The sequence below is a fragment of the Gracilinanus agilis genome, chromosome 3 (assembly GCF_016433145.1).
Source record: "Gracilinanus agilis isolate LMUSP501 chromosome 3, AgileGrace, whole genome shotgun sequence".
Taxonomy (NCBI): domain Eukaryota; kingdom Metazoa; phylum Chordata; class Mammalia; order Didelphimorphia; family Didelphidae; genus Gracilinanus; species Gracilinanus agilis.
In genome coordinates, this window is record NC_058132.1 from 370,562,453 (window position 1) to 370,589,125 (window position 26,673).

The window sequence follows — 26,673 nt, forward strand, 5'->3', positions numbered from 1 at the left end:
TTGCTTGTTTATTTCCAAAGAGTAATGCAACTCCATTCAAAAGGATATTTTAAGGCTTTTCAATTAGACTTGGTTCAGGGCTACCATCTGGAAAGAAGGAAAGTGTTTCTTGTACTGACATCTGCACAGCTCTGGGATTTGAGGAAAATTGGAAAGGATGAGTCTGGGATAGCCTCTGTCATCTTACGTGGCCATATCTTCTGTCCTTTTCATTGATTTGATATAATGACTCATTCCAGACAAATAAAAAGAAATGACACTGACATCAAAAGCTTAAATATCATCTTAATGAGAACCTATTCTTGCTGTTCAGTCAGTTCAGTCATGTCTGAACTCTTTGCAACCCTATTTGGGTTTTTCTTGGCAAAGATACTGGAATGGCTTACCATTTTTTTTTCTGCAGCTCATTTTGCAGATTAGGAAACTGAGACAAACAGGTCATATAGCTACTAATAAATGTCTGAAGTAAGATTTGATCTCAGGAAGATGATTCTTCCCAATTTTAAGCTCAATTCTAATGCTCTATCCATTGCACTACTGAGTTGCCAAAAAGAGGGCCTGCCTAAGAGAACATTGTTTTAGGGGTTTTGAAATAAGTTCCAGATATACAATCAAATTTTAACCAGAATGGAAGCTTTGTATAATATTTTCATTTCGTGTTTACAAACATGTAAATATTTTCCCCTCTGAACACTTTCCAAAGAGTGGCAAAAATGAAAGATTTGAATTGAAGAACAAAATTAACTACTTCTTAAAATAAATTGTTATTCTATTAAAGTAAAAATGTTTGAAAAGACTTAGTTTTTCAACCTGATTCACTTTATCATATTTACATGGTATATGCTGATAACTTTGTCAATGGCTCATATAGAATTAGTATGAAATAGAAATAAAACTTTTATCCAGTCAGTTATTCCTACATGCTAAATAATAAAGCATCTATAACTTGGGGCATATAGGAAGATGACCAAGACTTCTTTGTGGCTACTTACCACAGCATTTGGGCTGGTTTTTTTTTCCATCTCTTCAATGAAGAGTCTTTCATAATGCTGACAAATTCTTAGGAAGATAATTGATCATTGGTATTTGAATATTTGGTTAAAATGCACAAAATGATGGTCTCTATTTTTAGCTTAATCAAAAAAAGATTGCCTATTTTGAAATCATCACCTCTGTTTTTAGAATTCCACATTTTAAAAGATACTTTTTAATTCAGTGGCTAGATAAACTTATTTGTTTTTTTTTAAATTGCATGTTTTTCAATTAGTATTTTAAAATACAATTTTAATGTTTATGGAAAACAACTCCTCTTGAAATCAGTCTTCCCTTGGGATATGACATCTCTTTTGACCTTTTCTTTATTATCATCCAGATCCACCCATCTTCTAAGGGAACAACATCTATTATTGGCAAAAGGGGAAAAAAGTGCTGCCAAATTTTTTATTTTAATAATAATCAGAAAAGCAATGCCAGCATAAGAAATACCCCCTTTTCTTTTTCTGTCTTATCCACACCTTGAAATTGTGCACACACACACACAAAATTCTTTATTCCTTCATTCTAAGTATATCCATGTTTTAGATAGAAGGTTTAAAAAAATTCCAAGCCAAAGATAAAATAACTAACAGTTGGATCTGGTTTTCCATATCAACTAGAAATTTGAAAACTTTCACAAGAAGCATGTCAGTTTTGGTTTTAGCTAGGCTTGAATTGGTATGTTTCATTAGTTAGTTTAGATGAAAATAGGTAGAATTTTCTAGAATGAATTAAAACCAGAATGTAGTATATCAATGTTCTTCTTTTGTGCACATTTGGTTTTTCTTTCAAGATAGTGGAATAATTTTATGAGCAACTTTTAACCAACCTTCAAATGTACCTCCATCCTAGGGCTTTGGAGAGATAATCGTAAAATCTCTAATAGATTATTTGTTTGTTAACAAAAATGATTAACAGAGTTGAGATGTTAAGATTTTTCCCCCTAGAATTATACAAGATGCTTTGAGAAATGGTTTTGATAGAAGATTAATAAAAATCAGCATAAATCAGTAATGCCAATTCCCAGATTTGCTATTTCATATGAAAAAATAAAGTTGCTGTTGGGGTCAGGAAGCCCAAAATGTTTAGTCTCCCAGAACAAAAATTGTATATGCACAAGTCCAGAGCTAAAGGGGCCCCTCTTAGCTCTGGATTTGGTACAGGCATATAGGTTTACTATCGATGGAAAATGGCCAACTAGAAGTCAATATATTTTTTTCTTTACTATTTACTACCTTCCACTCTCCCACCCACCCCTGGCTCATCCACCCAATCCTGAAGCCTCAGAGAAATTTACTTAAAGCTTAAGATATTATTGATGTCCAAGATCTCTCCAAAGCAAGTAGTAGAAAGCTATTAAAGGTACAATGTAATTCAGGTATAGGATAGCTGTTTATTTCCTCTTCACAGAAGAAAATGTCCAACATACAAATGTGACCTTTATAAGTATTAATAAAATGATTTCAATAGAAACTTACCTACTGTTATACTTTCCTGAAAGGTTGAGTCTTAAATTAAACATCAAAACATGAAGTATTTTGTGGGACTACTAAAAAGGCATTGTTCCACTTCCTTTTGGTTCAAACAATTCCCTCCAAGTCTTAAGTCTTCTCACAAGCCAGGATGGTTTGGGTTTATGTTCTGATGATGGTTGTCATTTTCTCTAAAAATCCCTATAGTAGATATAGAAAGAGTATCTCTCATACCTACTGAGGAACTGGTATCTCCAGATCTCTTAAATTCACAAGGTAACCTCCTGAGCTAAAATGTCCATCTTAGGATCATTGTTTCCACTCTTATGATTAGGCAAAGAAATATTAAGTAGAAGCAGCAACCATATTCTCAACTTCACTAAGGCAGGACATGTGCTTTATCTGCCAGGTTCTACTAGCCTCTATGGGGCCAGGCTGGTGATAGGACACCAATACCCTCTACCCTTCTAGGGAAAGGCTCAGATAGCCCTGGCAAAATTGGCAGACAGGAAGAGAAGAGCAATGAGCATTGGGTCACTTCTTAAAGGTCCACTGAATAAATGGCTCTTCCTACTTGGTGGCCAATAAGGTCCCAAACACCAAGAACTTTTAGCATTGAGCCACATGTGTCCCTGAAGTCTCTGGAAGTTTCCAGGGGATCTCTAGGGCACACCAAAGATCCATTCTTATGCATGTTGCATGGGGGTACAACCTTCATTGCATATTAGAATGTTAGATAAAACTCTAAAGTTGGCAATTTTTGTGTCCAGACAGAAAGACAGTGAAAACAACTAAGTAAGTTGGTGTGTACTGGACTTAGAGTTTGGAAAGCCTGAGTTCAAATTCCACCTAAAATACTTACCTCAAATACTTACATGATCCTGGGCAAGTCACATATTCTCTATTTGCCTCAGGTTTTTGGTAAAGTGAGGATAAAAATACAATAAAACCTATCTCCCAGGGTTGTTGTGGGATCAACTATATATAAACACTTTACAAATCTTAAAGCTCTTTATAAATGCTACTGGCTATTGTTATTGGTAATCAGGACTGTCCTGTACCCTTTATTTTGCTTTGGGGGAAGGGGTAGACTTGGGCTGGAAGAATTTATAGCATATAGTAGCGTAGTAACAATCAAATCATTTATCCTTATATAATATAATATATACATCTATCCATATAGCAGAGTATAATACCACTTCATCAGGGTGATGCTGTCATTAAGAAGAGACTGCATTGTGAGGCAGCGAGATAGCATGGTGAATAGAGCACCAGGGCTGGAGTTGGGAGGACTTGGGTTCAAATCTATCCTCAGACACTTCCTAACTGTGTGACCCTGTCAAGTCATTTAGCTCCAATTACTTAGCCCTTACTGCTCTTCTGCCTTAGGTCAATTCTAAGATGGAAGGTAAGAATTTAAAAAGAAGATGAAAGAAAACATTGGACTATGTTCCACAGACTGTACTGTACTCTGGTTAAGAAGGCAAGGTTGTTTTTAGTATAATTTATGAACATTGCTATCCAAAATAATTTGAAATATTAATGGTTAGTGTAATCATTTACATAAAGAGTTATCTAAAAAATATTATGTATGTGCATATGCATGTACACACACACACACTTATTTCTTGAGAATTTTTAGTAATAAATTTGACTATGCATTTTTAAAAAACAACTCTGAGAAAGTAATGCCAAAGTCGGTACCTCCGGGGCAGCTGGGTAGCTCAGTGGATTGAGAGCCAGGCCTAGAGATGGGAGGTCCTGGGTTCAAATCTGACCTCAGACACTTCCCAGCTGTGGGACCCTGGGCAAGTCACTTGACCCCCATTGCCTATCCTTACCACTCTTCCACCAAGGAGCCAATACACAGAAGTTAAGGGTTTAAAACAAACAAACAAACAAAACACAACAAAAAAAACAAAGTCGGTACCTCTAATGGTAAAATTTCAGGCTATTCTGTACCATAATAGAGAAGATATTTCTGGACTTCATGGCTCTCCTAGTATCTCTGAAGTCCATTCCATTTAGGTGACTATGTTCTCTATAGGACAGTCTTGACTCCGACAATAGACAAAGTCATTTAGGCGGGTGGTTTTGAAATTCCATGCTTAGCACAATGCCTGGCATATAGTACACACATAAAAAAAATGCTTGTTGACTGACTAAGGTGTGGTTCTTGAAAACTATACCAGCAGAGACCAAGGAGGCCACTTTCCAAATAAACAGGTCATCAAAATGAATTGTTTCTGTCACTAATTTGGACGTTTTTATTTTGAGAAAATTATATGAACCAAACAAAAAGAGAGTCTATGTAGGCACAAAAGTTTTAGCTAACAAAGACTGAACAAGGAGAAGAGTTTGCCATGGGAGTTAAGTTCCCATTATTTGAGAATCTTCAAAAAAACAACCCCAGCAATAAAATGCTGAATAAAGTTTTTGTTACTTTTCTTCCATGAAATAATAATCTCTAGACCTAAAGGTTGACATTATTTTCCTCTCTTTTCAGCCAGCATACATCCCAAAGAAGATAATACCCATTACAGTTATCAGACAAGGTAATTTCTATGACTTCCTGCAGTAAATAAGTGTTCAAAAATTTTTTACAACCTCACTATTTTAAAAAACTGAAATGATTAGAAGTTAATCATATTTTTCCTGTTTTTAGAATCTGCATTGCTAATAAAACTCCAAATGAAACAGCATGATTTCGTAGATAAAAATTAGAACTCTCATTTAAACTCCTTTACCAAGGTGCTATTTGATCTTGGTTGAGTAATGTTTCAAATGCCTCAATGTCTCTAATATGTAAAAAGGAGACAAAGCACTCCCTCTCTTTATTTCCTACTCTTATAGATATATATAGAGCTATATCTTATGTAGATATACCTTATAGAGATAACTTTAATCATAACAGTGCTTATTAGAATTAGGGATGATTTTATTTATTGATATTGCAACATTCTTGGGAATATTATTTACATTTTATCTATTTGTATTAAATAATATCAAAGTCATAATTTTTATTTTTTGGAAACCAGAGAAAGTTTTAAATGCAAGTACTGTGAGAATTTATTTTTCAGATGATGTACTGATTCTCATATCAGACAGGGCTTTACTATAGAAAAGCCCTAAATCAATTCCTCTGTATTATGGAGAATTATTGTGCATTTCTGTGTCTGGGGTCTACGTCAGAGATTCTATCCAGTCTACTGTTTTTTAGCATTTTCTTTGTCCTTAGGAATCCAAAGGAACATCTTCTTTTTTTAATAGGATTAATTACTAAGTGAAGGGAACAAGGGTTATTTTCCTGAGTATCTGACCTGTCCACCTGTGGAAATGGGGAAGGGTGGATGGTTTGATAGGTTACCTCTTAATTAGCTATCCACCAATTAAAAATGTCTTGGGATGTTCAAGGTAGGAGCTGAATAATGAGCTCTTAAAACTATTAAACTTCCTGATCCAGCTTCTTGGAGACAACCATGGAGACCTATATCTCTTTAAATTTTATGATGCTGGTCTAGCTAATAAATGAACATAGCAGTAAATTGATATTCTTATCCCTAAATCAGTCTTTTGAGATAACTTTAATCATAACGGTGCTTTTCAATACCTTCAGTACCTAACTTTCTGATTTAATTTTTGAATTTGATGTAATTTAAAAAAAAAGATTATTCATTGTTCCTAAAAACTACTCAAGGGAAGATACCTGGGAATTTTGGCATAGGATATTAATGTCTAGAAGGACCCACTCCCGCCCAGGACAATGAACATTTCTACTGTCCCCTGCTTCAAATTTGTTACAGTGCTTTCTAGTACTCCACTGGTCTATATCACATAGCATGATCCCAGTCTCTCCCCAGGACTTACCCTCAGGGTTACTGACTCAGAAACACAATCAGTAGAACTCCTACACCCCTAAAATCCAATCACCAAAGCATCCTTCTTCAGGGGCTCTATCTTCCTATCTTCCTCTTAACTTGCTCAGTCATAAATGGGACTCTCTAGAGGACAAGCTTCCCCTTTGCCTACCATTCCTACACTTAGACTATCTTTGGGGTTACTGCTTCCATTCTCCTACTTGCTGCTCACCAAAAGCTTATTCTCTGCATCACCACCAACCTTGGAGCCCCCTTTCCTCTTCCTTCCCTCTTGTTCTGATTCTAGAAGAAGCTGAATGTTCTTCTCACCTGGGGAAAATCTGACATCTGATCCATAAACTTATGAAAAAGAGAAATTAAAGGAAGAATCTGTTCTGTTCTCTGTTGCGTCATATTATATCCACAATTATTAATTTCTTAAGTTAATATTTTAAGACTGATGTGCTTTGGTTTGACATGACATGGGGAGAGAGGACAATCATAGAAGTAGAGGATTGCTTTATAAAAACAGCTCAAATATAATATCAAAGGCTATATCTGCCTTTCTGCCTCTTTAAGACCAATTTTAACAGCCATTTCTACCACTTTCCCTTCTCATGACTGGTAATGTCAGGTCACAACTAAATATGCCTATGTGGCTTCTCTCAACTTCTCTCTTCACTCTTTTTCACTGCTGTTGTACTGATTATGTTTCCCCAGTAATTCAGAACGTCACACATCGAGCAGCATCAAAATCTCCGGACAGGCCTTCTGTAGGAGGAACAATACTAGGTGAATTTTATGTCTATTTTTGTCTAAATTTTATATCTATTTGTATTATATCTATTTATATTTATCATATTTATATCAGTACGACTACTGAGGCAGTTGTTTACTTTTGTTAGCTGAATCCATCATGGGGAGCGGTAAACTGCAGTCAGAGCTTCTTGACAAGAGATGATTCTTGTTTTATTCACTTTCATAAGAATGTTTTATTAACTGAACCAGAAAGTCCTGGGCTTCTGCCCAAGGTGTGGTATAGTCCACTGAGGGATAAAAGTCAAGAGATCTGACCTCTACCATGGACTTGCTGTGTGGTGTCTAACATTACATGGCCTCATGCCATGTACAGTAAGAGAGATGATACCAATTCTTTTATCTGCCTCACCACAAAATGAGAATATATATCTGAAACAATCTGAACATCTTTGAAATAAGGATGTGTATAAACAATATTTATATCTGATAATAGCCAATATCTTGAGAATAACCATGGTCTAATGAAAAAGATGTTTAATAAATGATTTTCAAATGGAATAGAATTAAGATTTTATATGTGGTTTGCTAATGAGCTGGTTTTAAAAGTCAATGCAATTCAAAGGGCAAATGAATGAATGAATTTAAAGCAACTAGATCCTAAAAAAGGGAACTATTTGGAACAAAAGAAAGGCATCACTATACTTCATTTATTTGTGATCTTAGTTTTAAAATGAACATTCTAGCCTCTGTTACTTTATACTTAATCTAATAATATACTCCGCTTTCTTTTCAACATCCTCATTTAAATTCTTATGCAGTCCACCTAATCATTCCTGGTCTGAATGAAACAGTTCTGAAAGATCCTCCACCTGTCATGTTGGATATTTCCGAAACAGTCAAGACACCACTGGGTAAGATGGAAGTTGCACATTTGGTTTATCTGGTTTCTAAGTATGAACATTGAATATTCTGGGGATGCCAAGTTACCTTAAGCTGGATACCATTAATTCTTCTGAGGAGTAGCAGAGACAATGGACCTGCCAAAGAAGTAAAAAGTAACCAGAGTTCTGATCCTCCTTTTTCCTCCTGAATTAAAATACTTAATCTTTTGAAGGATTTTGAATATAGATTAAAGTTTGTCAGAGCATGAGGAAGAAATTAATATAGTTAAACTAATGTCCTGTTTCTAATTAAAAATTCCTGAAAGCATGTTACCAGTTTCAGATGTCTCAATAAGAGCATCTGTTTATTTTAACTACTATTTAATATACACATATATATTTGGAATAAAGTTTATTGTTATTCAGTGGTTTCTGCCCTGATTTATATACTCACTGTCAAATTGGGCTAACTTTGAACTATAAGTCATAGATGCCCCTTAATTCTGAAGAAATCATCTTATTTCTCCATTTTCAATGTTGTCGATGCTACCTGAGACTTTACTTAACCTTTTCGAGTTCTTCAATTTGGGAAAACATGAATCCTCATTATGATATGATACACCAAGTTTGAATTCTCTCCTGTAATGAATAGGTAAGTTATGCAGAGTGAGAAAAAATACAAATCATCTCCTTCCTCCAGGCCTCCCAAACACATTTTTAGGATAGAGAAGAGAGACTGTACTTGGGATTTAATTGCCATCAGGCACTCCTGGAGGGGATGCTCTCTCTACCAATTCAGGTCAGCTCTTCTAAACCTTATAGCTTTCAGAGAATTTCCTAGAGCTTTTAGGAATTTTTTAATTGCCCAGGGTCCAATAGTCAATATGTGGCTGAAGCGATACTTGAACTCATTTCCTCCTAGTTCCAAGACCAGCTCTCTATCTACTATACCATGGCAGCTCCATAGTGCAATGGATAGAGTTCGGAACTTGGAGTCAGAAAAACCTCAGTTCAAAACCTGCCTTAAACACTTACTAGTTCTGTGATCCTGGGCAAGTCATTGAACCTCTGTCTACTTTATTTTCACCTGTAAAATGGGATAATAATTGTACCTACCTCAGAAGATCATCAGAGTCAAATGAGGTAAAATATGCCAAGAACTCTGCAAATTTTAAAGCACTAAATAAATGCCATTGATTATTTATTTGCTATAATTATTGCTATTGTTGTGCCTGCTTCCCCATGTTATACAAAGGAAACTGAAGTCTTGTACTGATTTGCCTCAGGTCACAGAGCTAATAAGTGATAAAGTCAGTACTCCAACTCCAGACTTCTGATTCTAAATCTAGTATTCTTTCCATTATGCCACACCTGCCTATATATTTTCATTTGTTGTGTACAAAGATTAATGGGTATTGAAAGTTGTTTGTTCTATTTCCAGGGGAAACTAAGAAGAAAATTTCTAAGGAGGGGAGAATCCCTCAAACATAACTCTTCCTGTGGAGCTTATCATAAGATATCAAGGAATGTAACAGCTTTTGCTCCAGAACACACGTGGTGTGAATATTGGAAAAAATAAACAAGAGAGTTCACATTGCACACACATCTCCAAGGGACATTCAAAGGGTCTGCCAAATCCAGGGCTTGACTTGCCAAAATATAGAGAAGTGAATGTGTTGACAAAAATACTAGAGAACAACAGAGGGCAAGGAATTTCCTGGTGTTTAAAGGCTGCATTCTGATGCCAGCTGTGCACCTATGTCTCAAGTGGGCTTCATACATTGGTGGAGTAAACTAGGGCCCTAAAATCATGCATAGATTTAGAGTTTTTATTTTATATATGAAGAACCTGAAGCCTGGAAAAGTTGAGTGTCTGCCCAGAGTCACACATACAAATAAGAAGTGACAGGAGTCCTTCAGTGCCACTTCCAACATCTCATCATACTACACAGCCTAATTTCTATGTTGTGATAATGGGGAGAAAAAAGAGAGAGGGAGATGAAGCAAAATTACTGGCTAATGGCTTCCCTAAACCCAAAGGGAGAAAAATCCCAGGGAATTAATATTATTCAGTCTGTGGGAAGTGAAAAGAAGGTTTAATAGCCATTAAGTTAACCAATAAAGAATGCCCATTGTAAGACCACCAGCACTGACAAGAGGAAGAATTAGATTTAAATTACATTAGAAAGGATTTGGAGTAGGCATGAGAAAGATTAAGAGAGACAACATGGCTCAGTGGTTAGAGAATTGGCCTAAGAGCCAAGAAGACCTGGGCTCAAGTCCTATTTCTGACATACTGGTTATGTGACACTGGACAAGTCGTAAGCAAATTCTCAGTGTTCTAAGCCACTCTCTAACACAATAAATTGCAGAGCAAATGCTTATCTGTGTCATCATTGGGAATTTCCCCCTTGGAGAGATCCTGATACCAATAAAATCATAAGTTTAGTCTTTCTCACCATGAGAAAGAAATTTTATGCTTGCAGAGCATGAGGATTGAAGCATAATATTGTAGCCTGCAAAGTTTGTTGTTGTTTAAATATTAATTTATTTTTAGATTTTATACTATGTGTTAGCACTTAAAGAATGGAAATTTATATCCCCTTCCTTGGAGCAGCTACGTGGCACAGTGAATAGAGTGCTCTGTCTGAAGTCAGGAAGATTCATCTTCCTGGTTCAAATTCGGCCTCAGACACTTCCTAGCTGCGTGATCCTGGGCAAGTGACTTAACCCTGTTTGCCTTAGCCTCCTCATCTGCAAAATTAACTGAAAAAGGAAATGGCAGATAATTCTAGGATCCTTGCCAAGAAAACCCCAAAGGGAGTCACAAAAAGTAGGACATAACTGAAATGACCAAATAGCAACAACTAAGTATAAAAAAGTCACTGGTTCATTGTTCTAAATTGCACCCTAGTGGCTGAAAAAGTCAACAAAGGGTACTTAACCAAACTAAAGAACTGTTTAATAGGATCTGGCTTGCAGAGATATACATTCCTGGAAAGAGAATAGATAAACTTTTTAGATACAAGTTTGAAAGGGTAAAGTGGAAACTGTGGTTTGTCTGGAGATGATAGCTGAAGTTCTGTTTGAATTCATACTTTCCGACGAATTCCCATAAAAATCCAAGAAAAGACTGTGATTGGTCTTGGACATGACTTGGTCTTAGTTTGTAAAACTCTACTTTCACATTTAAAAATAAAAGCCTTTTCCTACCAAATTATTTTCTTCCATATGATATTCATGCTTGTTTTTCTGAAGTCTTAGTCAATCTTATCTACCCATTGACAATATTTACCATGGATACAGAAAAAATCACTCCCCTAAAAAATACACCTTTTATTTAATTAATAGCCTTGGGTGCTGGGAAAAAAAAAAGACCACAATTTAAAACTATGCCTGCCATAAAATCTGTTTCTGAATTGGAATGCTAAAGTGGTAAGTTGTAATTGCTCACTTTGATAACCATCTGGCTCTTAAAGAGAACAGAGTCGATATACAGCAATTCTGTCGCTTTTTCTTGGTATATAGGTAGTCCAGTGTCCTTTAAAGATCTACTAATAGAGTTTTGACTCTGCCTGGTCTTCTCAAACTGGGCCTTAGGCAGCCCAGTGACAGACTATGTATCTGTTGTCTAAGGAGAAGCCTAACTAAATGCAGACAGACTCAACACCAGAAGTGTGTCTAGCATCACATGATGGAAAAAAAGTAGAGATTAAAATCAGGAGACCTGAGTTTGAATCTCAGTCCCTACGTAATCATCATCACCATAAATCATTGACAACCACTATTTTTGTAGCATTTGTGGGTTTACAAATATTATCTCATTAGACTTACTGTGTGACCTTAGGCAAGTCGATTAATGTATGAATCTCAGTATCCCCATTTATTAAGTGAAGGAATTTATCTAGATTATTGCTCAGGCCCCTCTCAGCTATCATTCCTATGATCTGAATTTCTTTAGTTACAGAAACATTTGCACTGATGAAAGGTAGGAGTACCCATCCCAAGATTACAGAGCCTTGAAGTCTTGAAGGAATCAAAAGGGAGTTAAATAATGACATTCACAAATCACGCCAAACAGTAATAAAAGACTATAGTAATCTTGTGTTTGACAAAAGTAAAGATCCAAATCTTTGGGATTAGATTTCACTTTTTGATAAAAATTGTTGGGAAAACTAGAAAGTAATTGGGCAGAAACTAGGTATAGACTAATATCTTACACCATTTACCAAGATAAGTTCAAAATGGATACATGAACTAGACATAAAGGGAGGTGTCATAAGCAAATTAGAAGAGAATGGAATATATTACCTATCATTTATAGACAGAAGAATGTATTAATAAGCAAGAGATAGAGAGTATTGTAAGAAGTAAAATGGATAATTTTGATTACCTTACATTAAAAAGGTTTGTACAAATAAAACTAATGTAACCAAGACTAGGAAGAAAGCAGGATATTGGGGAAAATTATAGACAGTTTCTCAGATAGAGGTCTCATATCTTAAATATATAGATAACTGTCAAATGTACAAGAATAGGAGCTATTCCCCAATTGATAAAAGGTCAAAGAATATGAACAGAGTTTGGTTAAAGAAATCAAATTTATACATAGCCATATTTAAAAAATGCTCTAAATCATTACTTAGTAGAGAAAGGCAAATCACACAGACTAGTTATTGAAGGAGGTAGTTCATGTGGTTGTGGCCTGAATGTCTTATATGGGTTGTATCTAAACACTTTCTGTTTCCATTGTGTGTTCAAAATGAATTATTCCAGATATTGGATGTAAGGAAATAGTGCAAATAATTTATCCTCTGAAATTTTAGCTAAGAATGAAACCTTGGCAATACCTGCTGAATCTAAAACACCAGAGGTGGAAAAAATACCAGCAAAGCCTGTAACAGGTAAAAAGAACTCTACATTTTAGGGATATGCAACATCTCAAATACTAAATGATGTTTTAAAAAAGTCTCTTAGTCTTATGAAGATTAAAGATGAAAGTAAACTATAGGAAGCAGCAACAAAATAGCTGAATATTAATGAACATAAATAATATTTAACATGGAAGCATGTTTAATTTCAAGTTTGTCACATAAGCAGATATTTATGTTTAACAAAAATCCTACAAATATTTTTTTAGGTGCTTAGCATATATTAGGTACTAACTATGCTAGGTCCTGGGATGACAAAGGTAGAATTTGAAACAATCTCTGCCCACCAGATACTCAATGTTTCCTGATACTGTTCTGTACTTTTCAGTCCTCCAGATATTCTCACAGGCTCTCTGTCCTATCCCTGGAACACTTTCTCCTTAGTTCTGCCTTTTAAATCTTCCCATCTCTCTTTAAGACCCAGTTCTTGTACCATCTTTTCAATGAAACCTACCTTCATGAATTCTGACAAGCATGATCCTTCCCTTCTTAAAATACCTCAAGCACATTTCCTAATCACCTTCTTCTTAATCACATTTTACCTATTTGTATATATGTCACTCCTATTAAGTTGTAAGCTCTTTGAGAGTGTTTTTGATTTGGGCTATGATTTTTTTATATTTATGTCCCCAGAAGCTAGCATGATCCCTTGCATATAGTAGGTGCTTAATAAATATTTTTAATTAAGCTGAATAATTTTGGAACTGGTGCTCATCTCTAATTTTTGTAGGATTGGCAGGTTATTAGTAAATAGAATGTCTTTATCTCAAAATATTTTGGCTAATCCTTTTATCATAGATTTGCTAAGGTTTACAGGTAGCCTTATCTAAAGAAGAAAGGGTAAACCCTTCAAGCCAATTGTTTTATAACCCTTTTCCTTTTGGGGAGTTCAAACTCACTCATGACTTATGTGATTCTCCACTCTCCACAATTTCAGTATGGTTGGTAAACTCCAATAAAAGTATAAGAGCCAAAACCTTCAATTTCTTTTCTGTGTCAAGGATTCTGCTACTTTCTTAGTTTGTCTTAATGTTGGATATGAGATTTTAGATTTCCAGATCCTTTGCCAAATCCCCTCAAAATTTTCCACTTCAGTAACTTTTATGTTAAAATCAAAACTGCTTTTTTTATTTCCTAAAGGCTCTCTTTCCTGTTATAGATCCACAGCATGCAAGTGTCAGGCTGAACTGCTTGTACTGTTTTCTAATTTTCATTGTCGTTTCATATTTTTTAAATTTTTTACTAAAGTAAAGGTCGTGCCTTTGATCCTAGGGTGGAGTATGGCAACCATACTGATACATTTAACTTAGAAGCTAAGTCATTCTTGGGTCTCCTTTCCAAACTCTTCCAGTGGGGCGATAAAATCTTATTTTGTGCTAGTTCTGAACAGACCTGATTCTAATCAAAACTCACTAGGAGAACTCCTTGATCTAAGCAACTTGAGAAAAGAATGACTCCCAGTTGTTGGTGTCATTTGTTTATGAAAAAAATCTTATGGTTTCTGATTTCTTTATTACATCTAATTTGGTAAAATTGATTTTTTAGTAACTTTTTTCTTTTTTTTAAACTTTCAGTAACAATGGAAACTGTTCGAAGAACCACAAATCCTGCAGTGACTAGCATCTTAGAAATTTCAGAAACTACTTTGGGTAATGCCAAAAAAGCTTTTCTTTTTCATAAAAGAAACCTCAACGTTCACAGAAGAAATGAGTAACAATGGTGCTTTTAACTGATTAACATTCTTCTTCCTTTTAGGATGAATTAACTTTTTTTTATATAATTATCTACCTCACAAGACTATCTGGATATCTTACAGATGTAGTGTAAAGAAAACATTTTGCAAATTTTAAAGCATTATACACATATGAGATTGAGTCAACATGGGCTATGCACAAGAGTTCTTAAGCTTTTTTTGTCCTTCATGGATGCCTATAGAAGCCTGGAGAGGACTATGGATCCTTTAGGAGTATAAAATTCAGAGGGTAACAAAGGAAGCCAACTATGTTTAAGTAATAATGTAATTGTTTTCCTATCCAAGTTCAAGGACCTCCCCTCCCCCTAGCCCCCCCCCAATCTATCCCCAGAACCTGGATTAAGAATGCTTGCTATTTAGTGGATAGAGAGCTGACTTTAAGACCAAGATGATATGGGTTCAAATCCTGCCTATGATACATACTGGTCATGCAACTCTGGGCACGTTACTTAATCTCAAAACTATAAATTCCAGGAAAGGTACCACTCTAAACCAGTAGAGGGAATTTTCTCATTCAGGCATTCTCTATACCAATGAAATCACAAGGTCTAGTCCTTGTCCCTATAAAATCATAAGATATTATTCTTATTGGTTATTATTTTTTATTGCTGCTCTATTTTATTTGAAGAATAGCAAAAGGCCTAGGATACTCCCTTATAAAATTCTAGACCAATAAAGAGATGGCCCCTTCAACTACTTTTGTTGCTAGGTTAATATATATTATAGAAAGATCAAACAGTCTAACTCTTAAAACTAACAACTTCATGGAAATGAAAGAAGTCTTGAAGTCTTGAATATACACATGCACTCCTCTTACAATGGTTTTTAGATCTTTTATAGATACTATACTAATATTAAGATGAATCCCCCAAATCTGAGAACTCATTTAAAAAATATTTCCTTTATGTGCCTCACATTACCTGTTTTTTGGTCTAAATCTGAAAAAAACTCATTTGTTTTCTCACTTAATTCTTCTTAAGTAAAAGAAAAGTATGAATTTAGGAACTTGTTCATATGAAGATATTTTTTCCTAAAGAGTAAGCAAAAGTATTTTGTCCAGACGTGGAAATAGTTCTAGGAAAGGCCCCACTAATCTTGAGCTGTGCCAGCTAAATAAATGTGGAAATGCATCCTCTGTATGATCCACTGGTGAAAGTCAGGATATGAAATCATAAAGCATGGCATATAGAATATTTAATACTCTTCTTCTTTTATCATAATTCTTTAGGAAAAGACTATGAAAACTTCATAGCTTATCTTCATGCCTAGGTTTTGATGTCATTCAAAAGGTTAGGAGAAGGGGTCTTGACCTGTTGTCCATGATATATTTCCAAGGGGTCCGTGGATATATTTCAGAAGATTCATGAAGCTGGATGGGGAAAACAATTATGTCTTTATATCAATATAATTGGTTTTCTTTGTAATCTTATTTATTTTATTTTTTGCATTTAAGAATGTTATTCTGAGATCAATAAGCTTTAGCTGGCTGTCAAAGAGATCCATCACACACACACACACACACACACAAAGGTTAAGAAAGTCCTGTTCTAGGAAAATTCTGCAAAAAATGGTAGTTAGTAGCCATTGAGGATAAAAGCATGCCAAGATTCCCTCACATTCAACTTTTTCATATTTGCAGTAAAACCAGAGAAGAGCATAAGTGAAAAAATTACTTCTGAGCATTTAGTCCTGTAGTCCTCTACTTGCTATTATATTAAATTTTTTAAAACTTAATTTCAGGCCCAGGAGACATAGATTCTTGATAACCAAGAGAGAGAACAATTTTTTTGCCTTTGGAAGTGATGGTTTTTTGTCATTAGATATGATTGTACAAGCTGAAAGTCATGGTGTCATTTTGAACGGAATTTTATATTTTTGCAATATTTTCCCCCTAAACACTGAGAACTAATTTTTTCCCTTAACTAGTAAATGACATCATGGTCTTCTCAAAGATCCATTTCTCTTTTAAGGAAGAGCTGTTAAAAACCAATTCATGACACATAATGGTGATTGTTTCTCCATCAGGAAAATGCTAAAAACAAAGCATCCAAACAGAGGTTCCTTGTGACTTGACATTTTCCAGTTCATATTTAGTTTGAGTTTAATTTTAATTTATAGGAACCATGAATAATTCTGTGAACACATATCCACATGAAAACATGTAAATAGATGAAGATAATGACTTAATAATTCAAGAATGTACCTCTCTGATTTTCCTATCCACTCTGCACACAGTAGAAACTTAGTATATTGTTTTGTGGTGTCCTTTGTCCCACTGAAAAACTCAACAGGGGGCCCCTGGGTAGTTCTGTGGATTGAGAGCCAGGCCTAAAGATGGGATGTCCTAGATTCAAATCTGGCCTCAGGCACTTCCCAGCTGTGTGACCCTGGGCAAGTCACTTCACCCCAATTGCCTAGCCCTTACCACTCCTCTGCCTTGGAACAATACACAGTATTGATTCCAAGATGGAAGGTAAGGGTTTAAAAAAATTCAACAAAATATTCTTACCTAGCAAAGGAGTTTGATTTTCTTTCTTCAATCTTGTGTTTCTTTTTCTTGCTAATGATTTTCACCTTGTTATTCTTTTTTTTTTTTTTTAATTACAGCTCCAAACAGGCTTCCAGAATTACCTCAAGGCAAAACACCTCCCCCTCTGGTGAAACCTAAGGCCACATTGGGTAATGACAATATTTGGTGTTTGATAACAAATACTGTATGCACGAAGAAAAGGGGTTGTTCTTGTAGCTAACTATCTACAAAGCACCAAAATAGCCAAAGAGATTTGCTCAATTCGGTCAACCAATCAAGGGATGTAGAATCAATTGTGTGAATGAATTTTCTCATAAATTCACTCAGAATAATCATTTTAACCCCTCTCCCTGAAACAACCACTTTTATTACATCATATTCTGTGAAAAGTTAATCTGGCCTCTCTAGCTACAGACCAAATGGGTTTTCTGGATGGATTGTGGGTGAATGGGTCTTGATTTCTTGCTCAAACTAAAGAAACATTGCTTGAACAATCTGTTTTCATTACAATCTTTGCATATTCATTTACCCACAATGGAAATATATAATTTTCTACCTTCTCCAATAATCTTCTGCAAATACTGTTTCTTTTTGCCATAGCTTCAGATGAGATACAATGGATTGCTTCAACAACCAAAACACCTGATGGTCCAAAAGTTCTGCAGCCCCACACTGGTAATTGCCCTTTAAAGTTTTTTTAATGGATTCATAAGAATAATACTAAGTTATTTTTGTAGGGTTTTGAGGTGTTGATTCATAGATAATAACTACTCTGGGCTATAATGATTAATTCTATATAATTTATTATCTGGGAACTTTTTTCTTGCTGCAGAAATTTAGCTATTTTATATTTGTTTTAAAGATATGTATTTCAATTTCTGGTCAAATTCTTGAAAGTCTATCAACTAATGAATTTTAAGCCACCCCAGCATTTTTTCCTTTTTTTAGAGATGAACTAAATATTTCATACCATAATAAAATATATAGTCATGGAGCTGCATACAAAACAACATGTTTCTTTTGCAGGTAGATACTTGTTACTACCTCAAACAGAGAACAAGTCAAACTACATTTAAAAAATTGTTTTCAGAGCTCTTGGATTCTCTTTCTGTGTCTGCCATTAAGTCGACTTTGGCCAAGTCACATGATCTCTGTGGACTTCAATTTTCTTCTGGCAGAAAAGTGAGAGGACTGGATTAGACAGATGACTGTTTAAAGTTTCTTCTAGTCACGATTTCTGTTTCTTTAACAAATACTCAAGTCAATACTTTACAAGTGTCTTGAGCTGTTTCACACCAGAATGGATTATATGGTTAAGTAAACTGCAGGAAAATCACCTTAAAGCATGTTTCTAATTCAATAGAAGGGTAAAAGGGAACAGCATTTTTTAAGCATGGACTATGTGCTAGGTTCTGTGTTAAGTGCTTTACAGATGTTTGGCATATCTTGATAGAATGTGGTCTTTCAAACATTAAAATAATCCAAATAAAAGCTTTTTAAAAATTAAACTCTGGGGCACCTCAGTGGCTCAGTGGATAAATGACCAGATCTGGAGACGGGAGGTCCTGTGTTCAAACCTGACCTCAGACACTTCCTAGCTGTCTAACCCTGAGCGAGTCCCAATTGTCCAGCCTTTACCATTCTTCTGCCTTAGAACTGATACTTAGTATTGCTTCTAAAACAGAAGGTAAGGCTTTAAAATTTTTTAATCCTCTTGTGATGATTACAATGTTACTTTTCTTTTTATTAAAATCCAATTTGTTAAATTTAAGAATATCTACAAAAGGATAAATAGAATTCTTTATCAACACATTAATAGATGCAACGATGTAAATCTACTACTAAAGGAATCAAATAATATCAATGTACTCCTAATTTTCCAGTCACTAAGATCCTTATTAAGGGGTTTTATGTCATAATAATCCAGGATGGTCAAAACAGGACAGTATATGTGTAAACAGAAGCTGCATTGGTTTCTCAAATTCTATGGATAAATTTAACTCATCTCTTCTCTAAATGGCACTGCTTTTGCTCCTATAGATATTTGCTTTGGTCTCCTCCCTGATTAAAAAAAGCTTCAAACATAAAAATTCTAAATTGTGTCTTAGTAATAATGTAAATAGCTTACATGTTGATTTTTATCCTTTCTCAAAGAGTTTTAAATGAGCTTTGCCTTTATGTGTGAGTTGATGTTCTCTCAAATTTCTCTATAGGTTAAAGGTACATAATTTTTAAAAATTCTCAATAACTTAGATAGCTTCAATCTGAATAGTCAAGAGAATAGAGAAATAAAGATAAAAGCACTCTTACTGCAATGGGGTAAATATTTACAGTATCCAGAGGGCATGATCTGATTCCTAATTCTGCTATTTAATATTTAACCTCCCTGCATTTCAGTTTCCTTATTTGTAAAATGAAGGGGTTGGATCATTATTCTGAGGAGTCCATAGGTTTCGATAAACTATCATGACACAAACCAAAAAATGCTAGGAACCTATTCTATGAACTCTTCTATGAATAATTACTCTTTAGCCTGGTCTGTAGAATTATGAATCCCATGTTGTGTCTCCTTTAAAAAAAGAACTAAAATTTACTTGTATTAATGACAATCTTGGTTATAATATAAATATTCTTCTTTTACCTGGGATACTTTAAAATTTCTAAATGCCCTGATCTTTTATTCAAGAAATCATATTCTTTTCTATACAATTATGATCTCCTTATTTGGAATTGCCATCTGAATAAAAACTTCTGTAAAGTGTGCTCAAATAAAAGAATTGTCTATTGATTTCTTGAGCAAAATCAGAATTGCTATTAAGATATAAAAGTGGAGATAATAAAGACCTCCCAAATTAAATTAAATCTAATCAAATTAAATCTAAATTCTATATTTAAAAAGAGAGATGTTACAAAATAGTTAAGCAATTAGTAGAATCTAAAAAAAATGTCACTTTTTGACAATGGAACTCTACTGGTGTCAGACTGTTGGAAGGTGACTGATTATGATTTCAGTGTTGCTATGGAATAGTCTCTGTTAAATGATTTGGTACATTACATTTCAGTGAATTGTGGGTAAGAAAGCATGTACATACTTGCTAGGACATTCTAAGGTAGAATAATATTATTTTGTATTTATAGAACACTTTTCTTCCATGGAACTCAAAGTGATTTACATTTATTATCTTATTAATCTCTCTGATATTGGTAGAAAGTAGGCAAGGGGAAACTGTTAGTTTTTAATTACAAACTGTAAGAATGAAGCCCCAAGTCTGTGGAAGAGCTAACAGTAGAGCCTGGCTCTCTGAAATACTTATGCTTTATTTTTCACTCATTATGCTAACAGTTCATAAAATCAAAATATACTCTACATATATCTGGAACTTGAAGATATTGTCTCAAAAACTTCAGAAGAAAGCACAAAAATCTCAATGAAACCAAATTTCTTATGCAAATAGTAGTTATCTCTAAAAAGGATATCTCAGTATCTCAGGAATATTCCTATCATTAATATACCTCTCCTCACCACCCTCTCCAAGTTGTCACATACTACTTAGTGATTCATTAGCCTTTTGTTTTTGTGACTATGGGATGTCTGTCTTTCAACCAGTAATTTTACAAAATATCTGCTACTTAAGACTTCAGTAAATGTCAATTTTTATCCTTTCTCCCACTCATCTTTCTCCCTCCTTCCCTGCCTCCCTTCTTGCCTTCCTTCCTTCCTTCTTCCTTCTTTCCTTCCTTTCTTCCCTCAGCTCCTATATTATTGTAGGTTTTATATCATCCTGTTCATCTCTCTTCATATAATTAAATGTTGAAGATTCACTTAGTACTCCATGTTTTGCCAATTTTAAGAGTTCTGTGTCATGTAAGGTTTATGCCACCTCTCTTTTTAAATTAAATTTATTTTTAATCCAGTTCTTGGGAAAACAGATTGGTTTTGTTTCCATAAATAGGCATTGGTGGTCAAGGTCAGAGATTTTCTGAAAAACATTTATTTGGGGGGGGGTAGCTAAATTTAAATTTGTTTTCCTTATTCCTCTTGGCAGATGATTACTGCAAGATTCATAGTTTTTTAGTGGAACACTAAAATATTTGAAAACTATACTTTTTAAAGAAATCAATCAATTCTTTTAAGAAGTAAAAAATTCTGTCTATCACAAGTACTAATTGGATGTGTGTTTAACTTTTTTAAAAGAATTTTTTGGGGGCAGTTACTTAGATATAGCAAAACAAGATATGTAATAAAAAAAATAGATATTTCAGTTCAATAACATCAACAATTGTGCCTACATATGGATTCCTTGGAAAATGTTGCTGCTGTCAAAAGCTATTTATGGGTGTTTTAGATGCTACCAACTAAAAAAAATCCTACCGTAGAAAAAGAAAAGGACAATTTTCAGCATATTTCCTTGAAGCTAATATTTAAATATTCCTTCTCATAAAATTTTGATCTGTTTTACTTATGGAAACAAAACCTTAAAAACACTTATATAAAAGAACAATGCAGAAGTTGAATTTGTTAAATGAATACAAGGAGTATATTATAAATGTCCTATCCTTAAGCCTTAAATAAACTATTCAGAGACAAAATTGGTGAACACATTGGGAATGCTTTTCATTTTTAAAGGGATTGTCTATTTGAAAGGCATATTTTCACCCCTAATTGGCCAATTTGTTAAGTAACACAGTTGTGAGATTAAACTTTTGATAGAAATTTGTGAATTTCTCTAATATAAAAATAGCAAGACTAATCCTTGGGACATTTCAAATCTGACTGCTAACAAAGGGTCTAAGCATTGTGGCCAAGTGGTCACTAAGTAGTCCTTGAAGCAATAAGATCTTGGCCAGTAGAATTTCTGAGCTGAAAGGGACCTTGAAAGTCTACTAGTAGAAATCATACTAGAAACATGAATCCCCTCATCTAGAGGTCATCCGGTCTCTGTTCAAACACCTCCAGTCATGGGTAACTACAGCCCATACCATTTTTAGAAGGCTCTTATTGTTTAGGAAGTTCATCCTTATATTGAGCCAAAAAAATTTGACTTCTTGGCTTATCCTAATAGTTCTAGAAGGGAAAAGAAATAACCCAGGTTTAGATGTATATAAACATGTGAACACAGAAGATTTTCCTTTTAACATCATTTCTGTCAAAAAATATTGTAGAGCATTCAAAGAGAGTTCAGGTCCTATACCTAGTTCATAACAGTCTTATATTCTCTATTCTTCAAGAAGAATCCTAATATGATTTGTAGGGCTTTTAGATGCTTGATAGATATTTTTAGTTTAAAAATTTTGTTGCTGTTTTTGTTTTTGTTGTTGTTTTCACATTATACTTCCAAGGATAAGCCTCATGTTTTCTAATTGTTGATTACCCCCCAAAAATATGCAGACTCCTTTTTTTTTACATAGGTTCTGACTCTTAATTCACCAAAATAACTTGTGCATAGCTTTGAGTCTACTTTTTTCTTATTCTGTTGTGAGAATTCTGACTTTTTCTCATACTTCAGAGAAATTCCATCCCAGTTGAGGATGATGAGTCATTGTTATTGGAATGGAAAATGGTCATTTGAATTAAGTACTATGTGGCAGCTGCAAGTTAAACAAAAAGGAAGTAATTGATAGTGATTCTAAGATTATAGTCTAGTTTACGTTTTTTCAATCCCAAAAGAACCTTCATTTTATTTTCCTTCTCAATTCATGATCCTCAAACGAATTGACTCAGTGACTCTGAACTATTCCAGAGATCACAGATATTTTTAGTCTTCCTGTTGTATAACTTTACTCCTGTGTTATCTTGACAATGAACAATTACATCTAACAAGTTTTCCTGACAGAATATGAGAACACTTTATTTTCCCAATTAGAAATTGCATTTATTACATCAGAAGAAAGGTAGAGAGTCCAAAATGCTTGAAAATTATCCATATTCTATAAAGAACTGACAAAATCAAATACTGAATATCACCAGTGATGAAAAAAACGTAAGGAGTATTGTATTTAGAAATAGATTGTTTGGTTACTGGGGGCTTCACTAAAAATATTTTAAAGAAGCCAGCTTCTACACAGAGGACTGTTTCCTGTGAGCAGCTGATTCCAGCTGACCTCATCCACCCAATTGGAATAAGCCCTAGAGAGAAAGAAAGCAAGACAGAAGTGGTGATGATGCTCTGAGAGCACAAAAGTAGAAATAATGCACCAGATGGTTTACAGATTTTTGTATTTATGGTTGTTGCCAGTTAGAAATTTATAGCCTGAGAAATTTGCTTTGCTTGGTGAGTAATTTTTTTTGCAAATAATAGCTTTATAATATTATAAAACCAACCAGCAAGATATCACCTTCTCTTTGAACCTGAAGAAAGCATTATTGATTTATGCAAATAATACTGAGAACTCCCTGAATTTTGTGTCCATGGTATGTTCTCATATTAGCAGAAGAAATGGTAATTTAGTTGTTTGTTTAATTTTCTTCACTAACCTCATCTTCATCTTTCATTTATATGTGGTTTTTGAACCACCATGTGGGGGGTACCTAAACTCTGACAAATGTACCACTAGAAAGATTTCTATACAATACTGAGGGAAGATGTTTATTTTTTTTCTAGACTAGGTCACAGAGACATTTTCACCCCACTGTGTACACTGTCAAACATGCTTCTATAGGGCTATTTAATAATAGCAGGTGAATTCCTATATTAATAGTTAAGAGAAGTTTTCATATAATTAGCAATTTTAAAGAAAATTAAATTGAGTCTTTAGCCAATTTCCAATTATAATTGCCTTTGTAGTGAGCCATATTGTTCCAAAATAATTTGGGGACATTTATAATGGACTTTGAAAAAATAATCATTTTGTTCATGTGGCTTCTTTTTCCACTGACAGATAGTTAGGAGATTATCTTCATGAGCTCCCATGAAAAATAAATTGATCACTTGGTAGCCAAATTGTCAGTAGTCATACTTCTCAAATTTAAGTTGTTCCTCATACAGCAGATTCTTGAATCAGAGGAACTGGATTTAAATCCCATTTCTTATAACTGTACTATTTTATGACAAGTCCCCTGGGAGTTATATCTATCAAAAATACATTATATATATATATATACATATATATACATATATATATATATACACGTGCACAAATGTATCTCCATATATGTATATAATACATATACATATATATGTTTATATATATATATATATATGTGAGTGTGTGTGTGTGTTGGCAATCTTGTCTCCAAAGGACAGCATATAATATAATAAGTAAATGGCTATTTGAATCCAGTAAAGTTGAACGAAGAGCATATTATGATGGAAAGAATCTAAGAGTTGGAAGTTAGGGAACCCAACTCAGACTTTCTCATTGTATGGCTATGAGGAACTTCTTTAAACTTCAGTTTTCTCATCTTCAGTGGACATAATAATATTTATATGTGTGGCACAGACCCCATCTTGTTAAGATGAGGGAGGGATAGCCCTATTTTCTGTGCCAAATACTTAAAATGAAGCAGGACTTTTGACTGACTGAGAAAATGCTCTCAGAGGGATCTTTTTGTATTCTGAACCTGTTAAACACCCAGATCAGAGATCATTGAGGCATAGCAGATAATTCTAGCCCTCTTAAGGAGAAACTGCTCAGCTTTGGCTAATCTAGACCCTCCCAGAACCTTGCCACAGCTCATTTATTGGCTACAGGACAAGACTCCCCTCCAACTCCCTTAAGAATAAACCAAACCTCATACCATGCCTAGCCACAACATTGTCAAGCCTTGTATCTATATTTAGACAAACTAAATACATCATATTGCATGAAGACACCCATCTCATATATGACCTTCCTCAGGGTATTGTTGTGGATGAAGAGTTTTGTAAATCTCAAAGTCAGGAATAGTTGTTAAAACTAGCGCATCCTTCTACTTGTCAGATTTATATTTTGCGACTACTGGAATCAAGCTTTACAATTTTAGTCAATGATAAGTATTCCTCTCTACTGTAGAAAGACATATACATTCTATAGAAGAAATAACAATGTATTTCATTTTTTGAGAGCCCTGGGGAGTTTTTCCCTCTATTTTGAATGGCTAGAGTCAGCATTGAGAGTCTGCCAAAAGTGATGAAGTCTCATGATTCTCAAAACCTCCAATGAACTACACATTTCCTGGGGGGGGGGGGGAATTGTTTTGGGGGCTTTATTCTTAAGCTTCACATGATTCTCCACTTATTTCTCCCATTTAACAATCATCGAAACTCCAAAAATATCATGAGCAGATTCTATCCGGTAAATATCCTATTTTAATCAACTCTGCCTGAAAAGGACTTTTATATTGAAGGGCAGTCATTGATTTTGAATCACATGGGCTTAACACAGAAGGGCGGCTGATATTGTTGAGCTGAAGAATTTAGGAACTTTGATTACTAGGGTAACTAAAAGGAAGAGTATTAGCAGTGGCTAACTACTAGTAGAATATTCTTCCTCCAACCCCACATAGCTTAGTCACAACTCTCAGCTAAGGAATGGAGTTATGAATGTGGAAAATGACACATGAAACAATGGGGCCCATAGAGTTTTATTTGGAATTAAATTATGAAAAGAGGAAAGGTTCAATACTAGCATTTGAGAAGTACAACTCCTGGGTGGATGAACCCAAGACTAGTTAGTGGTCACATTTAAAAAACTTGTAGAACAAGTTCAGGCTTTAAGATCATGTCTGTATTTCCTTAATACCATTTAGTGAAGATCACAATATGAAGTCAGTGTGCTTTATTAATCAGCAAACATGTTATTGACTAATTGTTGTCACTTCATCTACATGAGAATATCTCACGGACAATTCTAACAAACTTTTCTAGACCCACTTGGAGAGACTGCAAATAGACGGTAGAATATTCTACCTTCCAAGAGTATTAAAAATAAATTTCTCAGTATACTTAATTTCATTGGCACTCAGAAAATGCAAGCCCCCTTTCACTGTCTTGTAAAATGATAGGCTTTTTCATTTTTTTCTGAAATGAATTCTTTTAATGTTATCTCCACTGATTAATACATACCAACCAGTATAAAAATGCTTTCTCTGGCTATTGGGATATTATACATTTTAAAATTAGAATAGTAAGAAAGGCATCATGGATAGCAGAAAGTGAGCCTGCCTCTGAGCCAGGAAGACCAGGATTTAATTCTTTCCTCTGAAAAATACTGGTTATGGATCCTGGCCAATTAACTTAACTTCTTAAGTGCTCCAGGAAATTCTCTGAGACTATACATTTTAAAATAGGTTTGAACTTGCATGAGTAAAAGTTTCCTATTTATACCAATAAAATTGCAGGTCTGATATGCTTTTTTTTTTTAACCCTTGTACTTCGGTGTATTGTCTCATAGGTGGAAGAGTGGTAAGGGTGGGCAATGGGGGTCAAGTGACTTGCCCAGGGTCACACAGCTGGGAAGTGGCTGAGGCCGGGTTT

At 34.6% G+C, this 26,673-nt stretch overlaps 1 protein-coding gene across 1 annotated transcript in view; it reads left to right on the forward strand.

Annotated features, from left to right (window-relative positions):
* LOC123241583 (ABI family member 3 binding protein) overlaps window positions 1–26,673 on the forward strand; it is a 287,167-nt gene that overhangs the window by 143,545 nt on the left and 116,949 nt on the right. Inside the window, exons 7-13 of the mRNA XM_044669199.1 lie at window positions 5,014–5,062; window positions 7,085–7,156; window positions 7,942–8,034; window positions 12,831–12,908; window positions 14,510–14,584; window positions 17,296–17,367; window positions 17,819–17,893. Of these exons, the coding sequence (XP_044525134.1) occupies window positions 5,014–5,062; window positions 7,085–7,156; window positions 7,942–8,034; window positions 12,831–12,908; window positions 14,510–14,584; window positions 17,296–17,367; window positions 17,819–17,893 (514 nt within the window). The remainder of the gene's footprint in view (window positions 1–5,013; window positions 5,063–7,084; window positions 7,157–7,941; window positions 8,035–12,830; window positions 12,909–14,509; window positions 14,585–17,295; window positions 17,368–17,818; window positions 17,894–26,673) is intronic.